Below are 20,925 nucleotides of genomic sequence, written 5' to 3' on the forward strand. Positions count from 1 at the left end.
GAATTTGAGTTTGCTCTTGATATTCTAGAGTCCATGAATGTTAAGAACTATCTTTGTGAACTTTCATTGTAAAGGATCTATAAGGAGAGACAAAATTAGTTGTGAGTTTACCTGTTTTGGAGGATTCTACCAGGGAGGACAAGTGTGGGAAGTGTTATGGGAAATCCACATTCTCATTGTATTGTGACTTTTTATTTTTTGATTTTTCACTATTTTTAGTTTTAGATAGACACAATATTTATTTCTTAAAATATGTTTTTTTTTTAGTTGTTATATGTGGTGCTGAGGATCAAAGACAGTGCCCCATACAAGCTGGGCGAAAGCTGTACCACCACCAAGTTACAAAAGTTCAGGCTCATGTACTGTGACTTTTGATACTAGTTTTTAAATATTTGTACTGTAGTGTCATTGGTTCCCAAAACAGCATTCTTATTATTGTCATTTTGTTACTGGTGATAAAATAAAACCCAGGGGCACTTTACCCTTAGCTACATCCCTAATCCTCTATATTGTTTTAGAGACCGGGTCTCAGTTTCTTAGGCTCTCACTAAGTTGCTGAGCTGTCCTCATACTTTTGATCCTTCTGTCTCAGCATCCAAAGTCACTGGGATTACAGGTGTGACTGCCGCTCAGGGAAGCACGATTTGTTTTGCTATTGGTTCACTGGATATGTTAATGGATACGTTAATTTTGTTATGAGAGCCAAGGAGGTTAAAACTATAGGCCTACAGTTATAGGAAAGGAGCGTTATTTTGTTTTTGTTTACTTTTGAGGGTCCATGTCGGACCAGGGCCTCGCGCGTTCTAAGCACGCACTTACCGCCCGACCGCCATGTTTTTTTAAATAGTTGGAGAAACCGTTGTGAGTGTATGAGCTCTTAGTAGAAAACGGATGAACTTTGGAAACTCTGAACTTGCGTTTGCCCTTGATATCCTCTAGTGTGTGAATTTTAAGAACTGTCTTTTGTGAGCTTGGATGGCAAAGGGTCTGTGAGAGTCGAAATTGGTAAGTTTAAGTGTTTTGGAGGATTTTAGCAGATGTGTTAAATGTTAACGGGAAATTCACACTCTCTCTTGTTGTGACTTATTTATTTTGTTTTTAGAGTCTTAGTTTTAAATACACAAAATACCTTTAAAAATTTATTTTTGCGAATTGCGGAGGGATCAAATGCAGTGCTTCATACATGCTGGACAATGGATTCTAGTACAGAGCTACAAGTGCTGGCCCATATACTGTGACTTTTATTTTAATTTTATTTTTTAATTGTTGGTTTTAGGGATTGACCTTAGGGTTATTGGACCACTGAGCTGCATCTCCTATTAGTCATCGCTGAGTTGCCTAGCACCTAGCCCTTGCTAAGGCTGGCTTTGAACTTGGGATCCTCCTGTCTTAACCTCCCTAGCTGCTGGGATTATAGGTGTTTGCAGCAGCTCCGGGCCCTTGATATCCTACAATCCGTGAATTTTAAGAATTGTCTTTTGTGAGTCGAAGTGACTGGTAACTTTACCTGTTTCGGAGGACTTTATTAGGGAGGATAAGTGTGCTAAGTGTTAAGGAAATTCCCCAGTCTCTGTATGGGCTGTGACTTTTTTCTTTTCTAAATTTAGTTGTAGATAGACAATGCTATTATTTTATTTTTATGTGGTGCGGAAGGATCTAAGGCAGTGCTTGACAGAAGCTGGATAGTACTCTACCTGTGAGCTACAAGTGCAGATCCATGTACTGTGTAACTTTTTTAAAAATTTTTATTTATTAATTTTTTTGTGGTGCTGAGCATCCAATCTAGTGCCTTACATGTGCTAGCCAAGCACTCTGCTGGTGAGCTTCAGCCATAGCCCCCTGTGTGCCTTTGAATACTAGTTTTTCAATATTGTACTGCAGTGTCATTGGTTTCCAAAACAACATAATTATTATTGTCATTTTGTTACTGGGGACAGAACCCAGGGACAATTTACCACTTAGCTACATCCTAGCCCTTTATGTTATTTTTCAGACAGGCTCTCACTTAGTTGTTTAGGCCCTCAAAAGTTGCTGAGGCTGGTCTCGAACTTGTGATCTTCCTGCTCAGACTCAGATTACTGGGATTCCAGGCGTGACTACCACACAGGGCTGAATAATTATTTTGCTGTTGCTGCACTGGATTCGTTTTGTGAATGGATACGTTAATTTCGTTATGAGAGCCAAAGAGGTTCAAACTAGAGGTGTACAGTTATAGGAAAGGAGCGTTATTTTGTTTTTGTTTACTTTTGAGGGTCCATGTCGAACCAGGGCCTCGCGCGTTCTAAGCACGCACTTACCGCCCGACCGCCATGTTTTTTTAAATAGTTGGAGAAACCGTTGTGAGTGTATGAGCTCTTAGTAGAAAACGGATGAACTTTGGAAACTCTGAACTTGAGTTTGCCCCTGATATCCTCTAGTGTGTGAATTTTAAGAACTGTCTTTTGTGAGCTTGGATGGCAAAGGGTCTGTGAGAGAGTCGAAATTACTGGTAAGTTTAAGTGTTTCGAGGATTTTACCAGGGAGGACAGGTGTGCTATGTGTTATGGGAATTCCACATTCTCTCTGTATGCACTGTGACTTTTTTCTTTTTTAAATTTTAGTGGTAGATAAATGAAATAAAACTATTCTATTTTTGTGTGTTGCGGAGGGATGAACGGCAGTGCCTCATACATCCTGGCAAGCCCCCCACCAGCAATCTGCAACTGCCAGCCCCATGTACAGTGACTTTTGGATGCCGGGAGGAGCAGGGACTGAGGGAGCTTTCGACCACTGAGCCACATTCCTAGCCCTATTTTGTATTGTATGTAGAGACAGGGACTCCGTGAGTTGTTTTAGTGCCTTATTGTTGGTGAGGCTGGCTTTGGACTCTCAATTCTCCTGCTTCAGCCTCCGGAGCCGATAGGAATACAAGGGTGCGCCACTGCGCCCGGCTGTACAGTGACTTTTGATATCAAATTTTTAATAATGTACTGAAGTGTTACTAGTTCTCTAGACAAAATATTTTATTACTCTTTTTATTATTTGGTATTGAGGTTGAACCCAGGTGGCCTTTACACCTAGCTACATCCCTTGCCCCTTTATTATTTCTGAAACAAGGTCTCACTTGTTAGGCCCTCACTAAGGTGCTGAGCCAGGCCTGGGACTTTTTATTCTCCTCTGGGAGGATTCAGCCTCTTGAGTAGCTGGGATTACAGACATCTGCCTGCCCCTGGCTCAACATGAGTATTTTGTACAAATTTTAAAAGATTACATAGCTACTTGGGGGACACAGACCTTAAGAAGAAATCAAGCATTGTGTATTCAGTTTGGCAGTGTTGACTCATCTGTATTCTCAGCTGTTCAGGAGGCTGAGGCAGAAGGATTGTGGTTCTAGTCCAGACTTAGCAATTTAGCCAGGCCCTAAGTATTTGAGAAGAGATCCTGTATACAGAATATTTTGTAGAAATTTTCTTACTATGTGTCCAAATATAATTATTTTATTGTCTGTAGACAGTGTATTTATTGAGCAACTAGATTAGATTTTTTTTTTTTTTTTTTGGATGAAGACTGGACCTAGAAGTGTTTTCCCACTGAGGCACATTCCAATCCTGTTATTTATTTATTTATTTATTTATTGAGATAGGGTCTCACTAAATTGCTCTGGGTCCTGCAAAATGTTCAAGTGTTATGGGAATTCCACATTCTCTCTGTATGCACTGTGACTTTTTTCTTTTTTAAATTTTAGTTGTAGATAAATGAAATAAAACTATTCTATTTTTCTTGAACTTGATGATTCTCATCTCACCCTCTTGAGTCTCTGGGATTATAGGCATGTACCACTGTGCCTGGCTCTGGATCTTTCGTCTTTGAGAATTTCTTGAGATTTCAAAGGATATTTGTTTTCTTCTGTGAGTTGCTTAGAGTTCTACCAACCTGAGAGTTATTACTTAATAATAAATTTTTCATATGAGGATTTTTGGATAACATAGGTTAGAGTCTGGTCACAAATTTGTTTGAAAACAATTTATTTTTCTATGTAGACTAAGAACCAAGGTCAAAGTAGACAGTTTTATGACTATCCCATTCAATAAGTGTTTGTTTTACATAAGATGATATGTAGCCCTGTGGAATTTAATAGGGGTGAGGAAAAAGATACTTTTGATTAGCTTTTTTTTTTTTTTAAATATTGGTATAGGTCAGCTAGGAAGGAAATCTAGTCTCATATATTGGAAACAAAAGATAATTTTAGATACTTTTTTTTCCTACCTAATAAAAGACATACCAAATTCAATTTCTCGTATTTCTGTGGGTTTGGACATTTTTCAGGGAGTTTCTTTCTTTTTACTAAAGAGATAATTTAAAAAGATACCGTTTTCTTGTGTGTGTATGTGCATGTATATTCTTTGAAACTAGGTTAGAAAATAAGATAATTTACATTGAGCCAATTTTCAAAGAATCTAGGAAATAATATATATCCTTTGGATATGTGGCTTAATACTTTTTGTTTTCCTAAGGCCATTTGGGAAATATATTTTAGGAGAGAACACCTCATAGGTACAAATATTACATATTTTACAATCAGGTTTTAGTTGTACCTTGTTCACTTTGTGTGATGGCTTGCTTACTTGCTATATTTCTGCCTGGAAGTAATTAAGTATATTATACAATAGTATAAATGTATCATAATAATGTTATCTTTTAAAAATATTTACAGTGGAAGTATGCGAGACTTAACAGCTCAAGTGACTAGTGGTCTCCTGCAGTTCCCAGAGGTGACTATTCAAGCTCTTAGAGAAGATGAAATAATATTAGAATCTGTGCTTCGTGGAAAGTTTGCTGCAGGTAAAATAATGTTGCTGAAAGTTTACTCATTTGTTTGACCTATCAGATAAATAAATATTGTAGTTTCCTTAATGTAGGATTTTTAAAAGGGACATACAGTAAAGTCTCTTGTTGTTTTGTTTTAGTACCAAGAATTGAACCCAGGGATGCTTAACCCCACTGAGCCATACCCCAGACTTTTAATTTATTTATTTTTTATTTTGAGACAAGGTTTTACTGAGTTTTTTTTTTTTTTTTTAGGGCTTGTTAAATTGCTGAGACTGTCCTTGAACATGGAATCTTCTTAGCTTGGGATTATAGTTGTGCACCACCATGCCCAGTTAAAATTATTATAATGACTATAACTCCATATTCAACAACTGTATATTTCAGGACACATAAGCAGTGAATCTGTGATTGACGGATTATGGTTAATTTTTCCTTAAACCATATGTGTGTGTGTGTGTGTGTGTGTGTGTGTGTGTGTGTAGCTTCTGTTATCAAATATCTGTATTTTTAAAGTAGAAATAATATAATAATCAGTAAAAGTTTTATTGGTGATGAGTTTGAAGATTAGAACCTAAACAGTCTTAGGAGTGGAAAAAATCTGATTATAATCCCTTGTTGATAAAAAAATTTTTAGAAAGATTTATTTCCTAATTCTGCTAATATAAATAAGATCTTAGTATGTAGGTTTCAGATTGTGTAATACAGGAGAGAATCATACCAAAGTATGGAGGATTCTAAATTCAAGGCCAGCCTCAACAGTTTAGAAAGACATTGTTTCAAAATATAAAAAAGGTTAGGGTTATAGCTCAGTGGTAAAAAGTCCCCCTTGGGTCAATCTCCAGTACCAAAAAACCCAAAGAACAAAAGCAACTTTTTATAAAGGTAGGATAGAAATGTGTTCTATTTAACCATTTTTCTTTGTAGCTGAGAATTACATAGATGAAGTAACTTGATCAGATACCAAATGGCAGAAAAGAACTTTGAACCCTGGCATTCTGGGTCCTCTCTATACCATGCTATTTTCTTAAACTAAAATTTGTACTACTATATAAAATATATGTGTAGCTACCTATCAGGATGCATCTCAAATTTAGTGTAAAGTTATCACCATTCATTTAGTTGTTCAAAGGAACATTCAGGGTCCATTCTTGGTTCTCTCCATATCTAGTTAGTCAACAAGCTAATTATCTGAGATGATATCTATCTCCAGTCAATCCATTTTTCTCTGTCCATTCCTACCAACCAGTATATTATCATTTCTTCAGGAATAGAATTATTTTATAACCACCATAACTCCAAGTTTAAAATTTTTAAGTTGTAATGTAGTACTTAAACACAAGTTTTAGTTAGACTTGATCTCCTTTAGAACTGTTTTACCTTGAAATTAACTGACTTTGTACAAGTTAAACTACATTAAACTTTAGTTGCCTTATCTCCGTATTGAGCTTTGATGAAGAATAAATGCAAAAATGTATTTTTGCACCATGATACATTAATAAGCATTTAGTAAAGGCACGCAGAATGGTGCCTTTACTGAATGCTTGTTAATGTAGTCATAGTTGCTTATTTTATGTTTCACAAGTTTTGTTCTTTCTTTTCTACCATATTGTTTCTCAGTTCATGTGAGTGCACAGTGCGTTCAATTAATTCTACTGTTTTTGAGGACCTTTCTGTTTTATAAATGCTTAGGTTTCAATTTGGAGATGATTTATAAAGGTTTGTGTAATGAGCTGTGTATTATATATTTATATGTAAAAGAGCTAACTGCTGTTGAGTTTTGTTGTATGCACACAATATTAAAATAAGAAATATATTTGCTTTTTGTTCCCCCTTAGGGAAAAATGGACTTGCTTGCTTGGCTTGTGGTCCACAACTTGAGGTAGTAAACTCTGTAACAGGAGAGCGGTTGTCTGCATATAGATTCAGTGGAGTAAATCAACAGCCTCCTGTAGTCCTTGCAATGAAAGAATTCTTTTGGCAAAAGAGAAGTGGATTGTTAATAGGATTGGAAGAAGCAGAAGGAAGTGTTCTTTGTCTTTATGACCTTGGTGTATCAAGAGTGGTTAAAGCAGTTGTTCTTCCTGGAAGGGTAGGTACTGTTTCAGATACCTGGATAGTCTGTTTTCAAAATTGAATGTTTACAGGAATGTGTTTACTTTGAGAGAGTTCATTGCTACTGTACACTTATCAGTGTACTTTTATGTAAATGTGTTATTCTTCAATAAAAATTTCAAAATAAAAGAGTTCAAGATGCTCTTACTATCAAAGGAACTTAATATTTAATTATAATTATAATTAGTATTAGAAAATTTTGAAGTAAAAAGTTATGAATGATAATATTCTAATACTTGTTTATGTGAAAAATATCACTTGTGTCTTGTTTTTATCTCCAGTTGTGTTCTATAAGGGCCCTCAATATATCTAATGTTAGATTCTTAATTTTTTTTTCTCTTTAAAGTGAGAGTGTAACCTTGGAGCAATATGGAAAATATAAAATTAAAATTTTAATATTATAGCTAAATAATAGTGTTATTTATAATCACCATTTATTAATTCTAATATATTTATGCCTTCCATACATCAACAAGCTTACCCAGTGGAACCTATAGAAGTACTTTAAATGTTGGGTTGTTTGTTCAGCAGGTTTATTGTTACTTTTCTGTATATACCTGATGAAAGAATATACTTATAAATACACAAACACATATACAAATATAAAATCATAGAAGAGTGGAATGGTTTGGAAAATTCAGATTTTGAATGGCCTGGTTCATAATTAGGGGCCTTACAATGTCTGATGATATATTTTTATCTTTTAAGCAGAATTCTCATGTAAAAAGGTCCTTGGATTGTCAGGAATGGAATTATGAGGAAAAAAAAAAAGGACACTGTTGTATGTAGTTCAGGTCAATAATGATGAACTGAACCAAGGAAATGATAGGATTATAGAATGAAGGTACAGATTCAAAATATATTCGGAATTAAAATGGATAGGACTCATTGACCATTTGGATGACAGTAATTGAGAAGGAACAAGAGTTAATAAGTTCAACAATAATAAGTTGCTGGTTGCTCATTTGAGTAGATGCTTGATATGTCATAAGAAGGGGGGACTCCAAGAGAAAGAAAAATGTGGGTTAATGATAGATATTAGTCAAAGGAAGTTTGGTTAGGGTATAAAATCTTCTAAATGTTTTTAATTGCCTCTTCTAAAATAAGGTTAACACTGATAATCACTTCATACAGTATTTGTATGAGGAATGCACTCTGTTTTACTGGTATGATGGAAACAAGTTATTTCAATATTTATAGATAACATTACATTAATTAGAAAATTCGTGAGAGTACACCTTTTACAATTAGAAACATTTCGTAATGTTTTGTGTACTAATGATAGAGACACCCAGGCTTTTATCTGTAAAAATAAATTATAGCCTGAAAAATACTTTGAAATTAACACATAAGCTACTGATACTGAATTTCCTTTCTCCGAGACATTCATCAGTAGTAGAGTAGAAATAACCACTTAATCATCATATATCATACCTAATTAGTTTTGTGAATTAAAATAAAATATAAGCTGGCTGTGGTGGCAGATGGCTGTGTTCCCAGGTACTGGGATTGCTTGAGTCCATGAGTTTGAGGCCAGTCTGAGCAATGTAGCGGGCAGATGGGCAATTCAGTACAAATATTTGAAATTTGATTTATGAGATGAAGGGGAAAAATATGACTCCATAAAGTAGCTAAGGATAAGTTTCTTAAATAATTGATCTAGTCATTGCCAAAGCTTTGTGTGAGGTCTATTAGAATATAACCCATTTAGAGAAGGTTGTCCCTCTTTAGTCTAAACAGGACTTAAAATTGGGTTTTTAATCCAATTATTGTGGCATATACCTATAATCCTAGCGGTTTGGGAGGCCGAGGCAGGAGGATCACAAGTTCAAAGCCAGCCTCAGCAACTTACCAATGCCCTAAGCAATTCAGTGAGGCCCTGTCTTTAAAAAAAATACACAATAAGGCTGGGGATGTGGATTAGTGGTCAAGAGCCTCTGAATTCAATTCCTGGTTACCCACCCCCAAATAAAAAAATTGCGTGTTTGATAAGAGTAGACAGTAGGGCTGGAGTTGTGGCTCAGTAGTAGAGCACTTCCCTAGCATGTATGAGGCACTGGGTTCGATTCTCAGCACTGTATGTAAATTAGTAAAATAAGGATAATATTTAAAAAAAAAAAGGATTAGACAGTAAACTTTTCTGGAATGATTTGTTATTATTTTTTTCTGTTTCTGGGGATTGAACCCAGGGGCACTTAAGTACTAAGCCACATCTCCAGTCCTTTTTATTTTTATTTTTTTAATTTTTAATTTTGAGACAGTCTTGCTAAGTTGCTCAGGGCCTCACTAAGTTGCAGAGCTGGCTTTGAACTTTGGATCATTTTGCCTCAGCCTCCCAAGTCGCTGGGATTGCAGATGTATACCACTCCACTGACCTGAGAACAATTTGAGTTTTATACTTAATGATTTTTATGGCTTATATAACTTGGCTAAAATGTTTTATAAGTTGGTTAAATGCACTGCAGTTACTTCATCTTTCAATAGATAATTACATATAGTTCAGTATCAGAGGATTATTGTGAACTTTAAATGAGCCAGTTAATGCAATGTCTGACACATAACAAGCTCTTTGTAAACATCAGTTATTCAGCTTCATGATTTTAATATTTTCAAACATAGTGCAATTCTTAATATATCTGAAGATTTTTGTTATTACTTAGATTCACAAGTATCACTGGCAAATTTATGATTTTCTATTTGATAATGATTAAATCTGTAGTGAATCAATAATCAGCTTTAACTTCAAATTTTGTTTGTTGTGCTGTTGGTTGTGTTTTCTTAACTTTGTAGAAGAAAAGCCAATCATATATTCTGCTTTCTAGGTAACAGCTATTGAACCTATAATTAATCATGGTGGAGCCAGTGCAAGCACTCAACATTTACATCCAAGTTTGCGATGGCTTTTTGGTGTGGCAGCAGTGGTAACTGATGTTGGACACATTCTTCTTATTGATCTTTGTTTGGATGACATGTCGGGTAGTCAAAGTGAAGTAGAGGCATCAGGTAATTAATCATTCTTTACTTGAAACTAGGAGTACCTGAATGTTCTGATGCAATAGATTGGTTATTTAAAATGCCCCCATATTTTTTATATAGAAAGTGCTTAAATAAGCCTGACTTAATAGGGCCCAACTGTAATCCCAGTAACTCAGAAGGTTGAGGAAGGAAGATGACAAGTTCAAAGGCAGCCTTGGCAATTTAGTGAGACCCTGTCTCAAAATAAAAAATATGAATTGGGGATACAGCTCAGTGGTAGAGTATCCTTGGGTTTAATCCTCAGTACCAAAGGAATGAAGGAAGGGGAGGGAAGGCAGGAGGAGGAAGGAAAGAAATTATATGTCTTATTTTTATTGTGTGCATCTAGGCACTGTAGAACTTCTCGTATGAGTTGCCCTATTCTGTTTTCATATCATAAAAGTAGACCTTGAAAAAGGTGGGCACTAATTTGTTTTCATATATGTACTTGAGTAAGATCTGTTAAATGCCAGAAGAAGGGCTAATAAAGATATAAAATCTTTATCTTTATAGTTATCTAGCCAGGTGGGATCTGACAGTATGTTTTTGGCATATTTTTTATGTTTCTTTGGGAAGGCCAAGATATAAATAAAAAATTTTATAGGAAATAATAGATTAATTTAAAGTTTTCTCACAAAATAATATTTTAAAATAGAACTAATGCTATTCAAATTCAGTGAAAGGGAGGAGGGACCATTTTTCTTCTTTAAATGCTTATATTTATAAATCTACTCTTTTTTTAAGTACCTTTGGTTTTTTTAAAGTATGAGATTCTTACTTGATTGATATTGGTAATGAGCAAGAACTGACCTAAAAGTAAACAATGTGTATTCTGTAAGCTTTCCTGAGAACTATTTGATCTGACTTTGAGGTCCTTTATTTTTATTTTTAAAAATCTGCTAAGCTCTACCACTGAGCTAAACCCCCAGCCTGAGAATCTTTGATTTTTAAAGTTTTTTTGTATCTATTTCTATTTTAGAACTGTGGTAAAGTTTAATTTTTTTTTTTAGCTGTACATGAACACAATACCTTTATTTAAATTTTATTTATATGGTGCTGAGGATTGAACCCAGTGCCCCATACATGTGAGTCAAGTGCTCTACCACTAAGCCACAAACCTAGCCCCTGAATGAAATTTTAACGAAAGGAATTGATAAGCAAAAACAAATAGTAACTAAAACCAAATTTTTAGAATATTAGAAATGGTTTGACTAGTCTTTATAGGAAATTAATCAAATAATTAAGGTTGATGTGTTTTGTAGATGTTATCATTATAGGCTCAAAGCATTAGGACATCTTTAATTTTAGAAGTCAGTTTTCAGGTATACCTGGTAATTTTATAATGAAATTATCTGGATTCTGACCAAAACTTTTCTTAATGAGAATTAGGAAGCGATTATTATTATTTTTTTAACATAGCCATTTAGACTTAGATGTCACTGAAATATACTAACGTAGAAAATGGAGTTCCCAATATATACTACAATATTGCCCAACTCAATATTTCTTATACATTTTCCATATTAATACATTTAGGGTCTGCCGTATTCTTTTGAATAAGTATAATACTATATTGTATGAACTATTTATTTTAACAAAATTTGATTGGTATGCTTTAAAAAGCAATAGGAGAAGCAGAAGAGATTGAAAAGGAAACTGTTTAAGTACAATGTGCTTTGGCTCTTTTTCCTCCTTTGTAACAACAAGAATGAAATCTGCTCCTGCAAACAGTTATATCAATAGATTGGCCAGAATTTTTGTTTGTTTGTTTTTCATTAAGCATTATAGACATCTTCAAGTAGATTGAATAAAAGAATTCCCATGTGTGGATCATCCAAATTCAACTAATTTTTTTGTTGGGGGGATACTGGAATTGAACCCAGGATACTTTGCAACTGAGCCTTTTTATTATTTTGAGACAGGGTGTCACTTGAATTGTTTAATGTCTTGCTAAGTTGCTATGCTTGACCTCAAACTTGCAATCTTCCTGCCTGAGCCTCCCTAGTCTCTGGGATTACAGGCATGCACACCATGCCCAGCTCAACTAATTTTCAAATTTTACTGTGTTTATTTTCTTTCATTTCCTTTTCCCTCTATTATTTTTTAAAAAAATATTTATTCACAATACCTTTATTTCACTCATTTATTTTTTACGTGGTGCTAAGGATCGAACCCAGGGTCCCGTGCGTGCGAGACGAGCGCTCTACCGCTGAGCCACAACCCCAGCCCCTCTGTGTTAATTTTATAGCAAAAAACTTTGACATACAACTAAATTGCTACTACCATTTCTAATAACAGTAATTCTTTAGGGGCCCTGGAGATGTAGCTCAGTAGAGAGCGCTATTCTAGCATGTACAAAGACCCTGATTTGATCCCCAGCTCCACCGCCACACATAAAATTCTTAGATATATACTATTTTCAATCTATAATCATTTTACTGTGATTATCTAAAGCATCTTTTTATATTTGGGTTGTTTGAACCTGGATTTAACAAAATTCATACATTAATTACATTGAACAAGTTTCTTTGAATGCACAGAAATCCTTTTTTTTAATACTCTCCTCAGTTTTACATTTAACTAAGCTTAATTTTTTTTTGATAATTTTAATATTTATTTTTTAGTTTTCGGCAGAAACAACATTATATGTGGTGCTGAGGATCAAACCGGGGCCACACGCATGCCAGAAGAGCGCGCGATTGCTTGAGCCACATCCCCCGCCTCCAGAAATCCTCTTTATATGCTGTTTTTGTTTACTTTTTAATATCATTGACTTAATGAGGAAGTTAATTATTTGTGGAATGCCCCCTCATTTTGGAATTATGTGGTTTCATGTTGCATTATTTATATTTTGTATTTTTCAAAATATATATGTATATATTTAGTTGTAGTTGGACACAATACTTTTGCTGAGAATCAAACTCAGCGCCTTGCACATGTTAGGCAATACTCTACTGTTGAGATACAACCTCAGCCGTATATTTTGTATTTTTTGCAAATGTAAATTTGCTTTTATTGAAGATCAACATTTAAGATTCTGGTCAGGATACTTTGGAGGTGCTGAGTGCTTCATATTGCATTATATTGGGAAGTATATGATGCCTAGGTGTATCCTCGTCACGGTGGACAAAAATTGACAATATGATCCTTCCTTTTAATCTTTAAATCAGTAGTTTTCAACCAGGGGTGAATTTTGTTTTCTAGGAGATGTTTGTCAGGAAACCTTTTTTGGTTGTTACTACTAGAATGTGATGGTGCTTCTAGCTACTATAGTTAAGAGACCACAGATGCTACTTTATATCCTATAGGTACAGGATGGCCTTCTACAGCAAAAAATTATCTGGCCCTAAATCTTTATAGTGCCAGGGTTAAAAAACCCTAGTTTAAATAGTTTCTTTAATTGAAATTGTCATTTGATTAGCAGCTGCAATATTATGTCTATGTTTTGCAAATTGATGATTCTTTAATTTTGCTATAATCTGAAGAGGAATTTTCTCATTAACTAGTGCCTTTAAGCTACCCTGAAAGTACAGAAAAGGCAGGATAAATATTTACTGATTAAATACTAATTTTTAGAATAAGAAGTTGGTCTCCAGTTACTTCTGATAGTTCATTAAGATCTTTTATAGGTGGACAGGGTAGATTTCCTCTTCATTTCGCCCCCCCCTTTTCTTTTTCTTTTTTTTGGGGGGAGTATCATGAGCTCATGAGATATAAGGTACTTAGTGTTTCATTTGTTTTCATTGCTTGGATGTACTATCTTGGCTCATGAGAGCCCCTTTATGTTATCTGGATTTATGCTAGGGTTTATATTACCCTCAGGAACAGTTATATTAACAGGACAAATCATCTACTGTAGGTTTTTCAGTCTTAAGTAGCTTCTTTAGATTTCTGACAGCAGATGAACTGGGCTCATCCTACATAGGAATCCTTCAAGGAAAAGTATTGAAGGTGTAGTTCTAAAATTTAAATCAAGAATCAGCTTTATTTATGATTGGCAAGGAAATTGAAAGTAGTTTAGATGTATTAAATTTTTTAAATTACACAACTAAATGTATTTTAAAATTACAGCATTTAAATAAAGGTAGTTATTTTCTAATTCAGCATGATTTGTCATCTTTTTTATTTTAATTGACTCCATTTAATTCAGTTAATGCTGGATGACTCATTTGCTTTTGTGCTTTTCAGTTTCTTTTTCTTCTTTTCTATTTTTTTGGTATGGGTGATTGTGCTCAGGGGAACTTAACCCAGGTTGGCCTCTAGCTTGTGATCCTCCTGCCTCACCTTCCTGGGTCACCAGGATTACAGATAAGAGATACCACTGTACCTGGCTTAATCTTAATTGTTTTTATTTTTGGTTTTAGACCTTGAAGTTATAACTGGTGTCCCAACTGAAGTACCACATATCAGAGAGAGTGTGATGAGAGAAGGACGTCATCTCTGTTTCCAGTTAGTAAGCCCCTCAGGAACAGCTGTTTCTACTCTGAGTTATATTAACAGGACAAATCATCTTGCTGTAGGTTTTTCTGACGGCTATCTTGCACTTTGGAATATGAAGAGTATGAAAAGAGAGTAAGTATAACTTTTTTTCCTTATGACTATTGGTAGTTTCTTTTTGAGTATGTTTTGTACTCAATTATTATTTGAAGACAAGCGTGAGAGACGTGAATGAGTAATAATGAATAAATTTCCATTGCCTTAAATTATAGAGAATGGTTTTAACACTTGACTTGAGGTTGTTTTTTGCAGTATTTAAAAAGTAGTACGGTGACTGGTGTTTTGTTTGCTAGTAAAGTTTGGCTATATGGATAAACCATGTATTTCTGTATTATGAATTTTTCAGAAGTGCATTTCCAAGGACTCAGGTTATATAGCACACTTAGTTGAGCACTTGCCTAGCTTGTGTGAGGCCCTGGTTGAATTCCCAGTTGTGTCCTCCCCACCCCAAATCAAAATTATAAAATCTGTCACTTAAAATTTTATATGGCATCAAAAATATCCCCAGAATATAATTTATTTTAAACTTTTATATCTGTGGAATTAAAATTGCTTGTGTGTGTGATATATTTATATATATAATATATATTTCTTTTGGTACCAGGGATTGAACTCGGGTGCACTTAACTACTGAGCCATATCCCCAGCCCTATTTAGCATTTTATTTAGATTCAGGATCTGAGATGCTTAATACCTCGCTGTTAAAGAGGCTGGCTTTGAACTCATGATCCTCCTTCCTCAGTCTCCTGAGTTGCTGGGATTTCAGGCCTATGCCATGGAGCCCTGCAAAATTGCTATTAAGGGAGGTTGCAGATTAGCATTATAGATTTTTAAAAATCTTTGTTAAGCTGGGTGTCATGGCACAAGTCTATAATCACAGCAACTTGGGATTTGTTTTATTTTGAAATTGCTTCCAAAACCTTACCTGGAAAACCTGACTTTGACAGATCATTTTGGCTTATTAAGCTTGTTTGGGGGTGGGATGGGGGTAATACTAGGAATTGAACCTAGGGCGCTCAACCACTGAGCTACATTCCTAGCCTTAATTTTTTGTTTTGAGATAGGGTCTTATTAAGTTGCCTAAGCTAGTGTAGAACTTGAGATTCTCCTGCCTCAGCCTCCCAAATTGCTATTATTACAGATATGTTATTTGTGACCTTGATTGGGTGGCCATAATGTTGAGGTCTTGTGCCATGTGTATTTTTAAAGGCAACATGGTCATGCCTCCCAAGTTACTAATTTTGGAGATTTCATAAACAGTGATTGTTTTAGCCCAAGTTTTTACATGAGGAACCTTACTTTTCTAAAAACTACAACTTAAATCAGCAATGTACTAACCTTTTGTCTGTTTTAGGTATTATACACAGTTAGAAGGTGGAAGAATTCCTGTGTATGCTATTACTTTTCAAGAACCTGAGAATGATCCTCGTAATTGCTGTTACTTGTGGGCTGTTCAGTCTACGCAAGATAGGTTAGTGTGATGATTATGGTTTTAAAAAATATTTGTCAAGAATAAAACAGATATTCTCTTTAGTGAAAACAATTCTTTCCATTAGTGAAATGGTAATTGAAATTATTTTAAATGTTAATTGTTGGAATAATTGTGAATAGCAGTAAAAAGAAATTGTGTTTAATTGATCAAATGTTATTCCAAATAGTAAGCCAAGTTAAGTAGGTAATTAACTTGGATGGTTTTTCTGGCCTTCCTTTTCCCCATACTATTTTGATAACGCTCTGGTTTTTTATTTACCCTCTGTTCTCTTATCCTTCTTCTTGCCTTTTAGGGTATATGCCTACGATTAATTTTGTTAATCTTTTCCTCTCTCTTGCAAGCTCTAATTTTGTTCCATGGTTAGCTAGTAGAAGTCTTTCAGTTTAATTTCTAATAGGTTAAGCTTATTTATTTCCAGTACTAGAACAGTACAAATATTGTTGTTTCTTTATTGGGGGGGGGTTAGTTCTTTCTTTGATAATAAAACAATTTTGGAGTGTAACTGCTATGATCTTGATTAACTTCCTGTTTTTAATAATTTCTCTTCCCAGATACTTGAACTATGGTCAGTGTTTGGGTTTTTGTGTTAAATATCAATCTCCAGTATTTAGAGGTGATAGGAGTCATATGTCTTTAACTAAAACATAGCTATTAGGGACGAACACTTGGGAATGAATATAGTAGCTGCAATATACATATTCCCTAAAGTGTACAGACAACATCAGCCTAATAAGTGGAATCAATATAAAGTAAAAATAGATTACTGTTTACAGTGACAGTTTTGTCCCATGGACTCACTGTTGTAGACAAAAAAAAAAAAAAAAAGACATGGAGATGGTAGTATTTTAACAAAATATTTGTTTGGTACCAGGGATCTTTAGTTTACCTCCTGAATTAATTTTTGTTCTTTTAGTGAAGGGGATGTTTTGAGTTTGCATCTGCTTCAGCTGGCTTTTGGTGACAGAAAATGTTTGGCCTCAGGACAAACCTTATATGAGGTAAATATAATGTAAATTAGAACATTACCATTTTTTTCTTTATTTCCCCAATTTAAACGCCTTTGTTTTAAGACATTGAAAATTATTCTTGTATTCAAGTTACTGTATTTATAATATAGTGAGAAAGTATTATTAATGACCTTGAGATCTCTAAATTATAATCCTTTTTTATGAAGGTAGTACTTTATTATTTTTCTCTAAAAATGAGGGAACTGGGCTAGACTTAAATTTGAGGCCTAATTAGTACTCAGGAAAAATAATTTTGTCTTTGTTACTCTAACATCAAGCACTAAATTGTGAGTGACATTTATAATTGAGTCTCAGATTACTACCTGTTTTTCTGGCTGAATTTTCCTGAGAAAATTTTGGGGTGCTGCTTATATATGTATTTTGCCCACCCTTTAGAACAGGCTTTCCTAACTTTCTCAAGGGGTTTGTAGATGGCTTTTAGGGAGTTGATATACTACTACCTGAATTATATGTGGCATTTTAATGTTATACATATTTTTCTATGGAAAATCTCAGGCCTTTTACCAGATTATTAAAAGAATTAATGAGCAAAAAAAAATTTAAAAGAGTTATTCTAGTGCAAGAATTTTAGTGAGAAAACAAATGGATTTGCTGGCCTGGATGTATGTGAATATTATTTGTGTGTGTGTGGTGCTGGAGATTAATCCCTGTGTGGTGTGGTCAGAGGGCATGAATACTTCTGATAGTTATATTCCGACTGATAGAACATGGAGTTTCCTATATTGGTACCACTTTAAAAGATTTGTTAATTATCATTTTTGAGTCTTTAAATCTAGTTTTTAATTTGTGTTTTGTAGTATATAAAATTATAAAGTCTTTTTCAGTGACTTACTCTCTAAGGTCCTAGGTTTCGGGTTTTTGTTGTATTGTGTGAAAAATCTTTAAATTTTGGATGTTTAATTTTACAAAGACTCTTGCTTTAGAATCTTATTAAAATTTGTGTATCTTTTATGTTACAGGGGTTAGAGTACTGTGAAGAACGATATACACTGGACCTGGCAGGTGGAATATTTCCTTTGAGAGGACATACTAGTAATACCAAATTGTTGGGGTGCCAAAGTATAGAGAAATTTCGATCTCATGGAGACAGGGAAGAAAGCATGAGCGAAGGTTAGTAAAAATACTCTAATTATAGCATGTGAAGTCTCAATTTAAGACTAATCTTGACATAAGATTTACAATATGTATTAGTTTCTACACATTAAGTATAGTTGTAAAGATTAAATAAGATTATACACATACCCAGTTCTGGGAATGCTTAGGGATCTTGTTGTATGTGGTGTTTAGTGAGACTTTCTCATAGTGAGCTTGTTCACCCCAGAGATGTTCTCTATCCTAATTCTCGTATCTGTTTTTGTGATCTGACTTTCCTATTCAATTATATATGCTCCAAACAGAATTTACCAGGTACTTTCTCTTTTTATTGTCTCAGATCTTTACTTTCCTCCTTTTGATGCCCCTTTCTCTGTTGTCATTGCATAGCCACTGTCTAGGTACTTGTCTTTTTTCCCTTTATTATTTAGCTACATCAGTTGCTCTCAGCCAACATTCCTCTAAAGAGTGAATCTTTGATGCCCAAAGAGCACCAATTTTAGGTAGCAAATTAACTTCTCTAGTACTAGCTATGGGAGAATGGTCATTGAAATAATTTTCTCCTTTGTACTTCCAGTATCTTAAAGTTGCTAAAAGGTTAACTGAAAAGAAGTTGGGATGGAACTTTAATGTGAGAACTTTTTTAATTCCCTGAAAAAGAGAAACAGTCAAGATATAAATGAACAGATCTCTATTTACACATAGATGATAGAAATACGTTTTCACAAATCTAATGGAATGTAAATTAAACCTTAATTTATGGAAAATCTTGCCATAATTTTAATGAGGTGATTTTACTTTGAGATTATTTTTAGAGATAGAATATCTCTTTTTCCTTTCAGCTCTATCTCCTGACACTAGTGTTTCAGTCTTTACCTGGCAAGTGAATATATATGGACAGGAAAGGCCATCTATATATTTGGGACTTTTTGACATAAATCGTTGGTATCATGCGCAAATGCCAGATTCATTAAGGTAAGATTATTTTCTCTTTTCCTTTTTTCTCTTGGGAATTTGTGTGTATAGCTTTTCAATAATTTAATAGTTTTAAAATTTTCTTTTAGATCTGGAGAATATCTACATAATTGCTCTTATTTTGCATTGTGGTCATTGGATTCTGTTGTAAATAGAACTTTTCCACACAACATTTTGGATATATTAGTACATGAGAGAAGTTTAACTCGAGGAATTCCTCCTTCATACCCACCTCCTGAGCAGTATTTTAACCCAAGTACTTTTAATTTTGGTATGTATTTTCTTAATTTTACCTTTGAGATAAGTAACATGGAAAAGTATGCAGATGTATGTAAGTATATTTTATACACAGACTATCCTCTATTCATATCTCATTTTTAACATGGGTGATTTAGGGGGATTAATTCCATCAAAGTACATAAGAAATTTAATACATGTTTATAACAAAATTATTACTATTTTAATTTGCTAGAAAAGATGAATTATATTATAGTGATAAAGTTTGTTATTGTTATTCTCAGGATGGAAACTCCTGGAGAAGTTTACTTAAAAAATTAATTCTATATGATGATTTAATTGTTAAGTATGTTTTTTTTTTTAATCTTTTTTTTTTAAGATGCCACTTGTTTATTAAACTCAGGAGTTGTTCACATAACTTGTACTGGCTTTCAGAAGGAGGTAAGTAGAAACTTAGCAACATAGACTTTCTTAATTAGCTTGAGATCATATCTTAGAATACAGGGAATTCATGGTTTTAAACTTTATTGTTTAACTATATAAATTATTACTTCATTTGAAATGGTAGTTTCTAATAGGTTTCTGAGGTTAGCATTCAAATACCCTGAATTACTAATGACAACCTTCTAGAGGAAGGCATTGGGATGCTTTTAGTAGCTTTCTGTGTATGAAAAGAATGAATAGAAGAGTGTCTTGTCATATCCTTTAAAAAAATCATTCCTATTGGTTCTTTTGAGAAAGGAGCTAAATGAGTAAAAAAAGTAGCACAGTGACACAGTGCTGACATGGGAAAACAAATGAAGACAGCATATTTATATAAATAATGTTTAGAAAAATACTTTTCCAAAGAAACATGATGTAACAGATATTTTAATTAATAATCATCCATATGTGAATAAATGCAATATTTATACTTCATATTAGATCTCATTCATTTGAAGACACAGAGGAATAAGCTTTTGTATGTGTATCAAGTTTGTTGAGATCTGTTACCAAATCTGTTAGCTTTAGAGAAGATTAAGAGGGTTACCTTTCAAGAAAATATATGTAAGCTAGGGGGCTGGGATTGTGGCTCAGAGGTAGAGCACTCCCTGCCATGCAGGAGGCACTGGGTTTGATCCTCAGCACCACATAAAAATAAAATAAAGATATTCTGTTCACCTATAACTAAAAAAATAAATGTTTAAAAAAAAATATGTGAGCTGGGCTGAGGATATAGGTCAGTTAGTAGAGGGCTTGCCTACTATGCACAATGCAACAAATAGGCATTGTTGAGTTAAAGATTCCATTTCCTTTTTTCTGCAATCTATGTTTTTTTATAATTTCCATTAGGTATTTTTTAGCTTTACTTGGGTTTATTAAATAGAGTAATTGTATTAATTCTTAAATTTAATGATTGCATTGCATATTGATTTGCATGTTGATTGATGTCTTAATATCTATTACAGACTTTGACTTTTTTAAAGAAATCAGGACAGTCCCTTAATGAAGTCATTCCTGATGGTTATAATCGGTGTCTTATAGCTGGCCTTCTGTCACCAAGACTTATTGATACTCAGCCCTCCAATCTAAGTCAAGTGAGATGATTTTTAACTATATTATTTCTTTCTATGATTACATGTTTATTAGCTTTCTATTACAATACAGTTCTATTAGATAAAATTTTTA

At 34.0% G+C, this 20,925-nt stretch overlaps 1 protein-coding gene across 4 annotated transcripts in view; it reads left to right on the forward strand.

Moving 5' to 3' along the window:
* Positions 1-20,925, forward strand: part of Ahctf1 (AT-hook containing transcription factor 1) — a 65,343-nt gene that overhangs the window by 2,045 nt on the left and 42,373 nt on the right. For all 4 annotated transcript variants that reach the window (XM_005326556.5, XM_040276700.2, XM_021727176.3 and 1 more), the window contains exons 2-12: positions 4,694-4,821; positions 6,645-6,898; positions 9,744-9,924; positions 14,301-14,508; positions 15,788-15,904; positions 16,839-16,923; positions 17,913-18,063; positions 18,888-19,020; positions 19,110-19,291; positions 19,637-19,698; positions 20,706-20,834. In XM_005326556.5, coding sequence (XP_005326613.1) covers positions 4,701-4,821; positions 6,645-6,898; positions 9,744-9,924; positions 14,301-14,508; positions 15,788-15,904; positions 16,839-16,923; positions 17,913-18,063; positions 18,888-19,020; positions 19,110-19,291; positions 19,637-19,698; positions 20,706-20,834 — 1,623 coding nt within the window. In that variant the 5' untranslated portion in view covers positions 4,694-4,700. The remainder of the gene's footprint in view (positions 1-4,693; positions 4,822-6,644; positions 6,899-9,743; positions 9,925-14,300; positions 14,509-15,787; positions 15,905-16,838; positions 16,924-17,912; positions 18,064-18,887; positions 19,021-19,109; positions 19,292-19,636; positions 19,699-20,705; positions 20,835-20,925) is intronic.

This window comes from Ictidomys tridecemlineatus, chromosome 10, assembly GCF_052094955.1.
Source record: "Ictidomys tridecemlineatus isolate mIctTri1 chromosome 10, mIctTri1.hap1, whole genome shotgun sequence".
NCBI lineage: Eukaryota > Metazoa > Chordata > Mammalia > Rodentia > Sciuridae > Ictidomys > Ictidomys tridecemlineatus.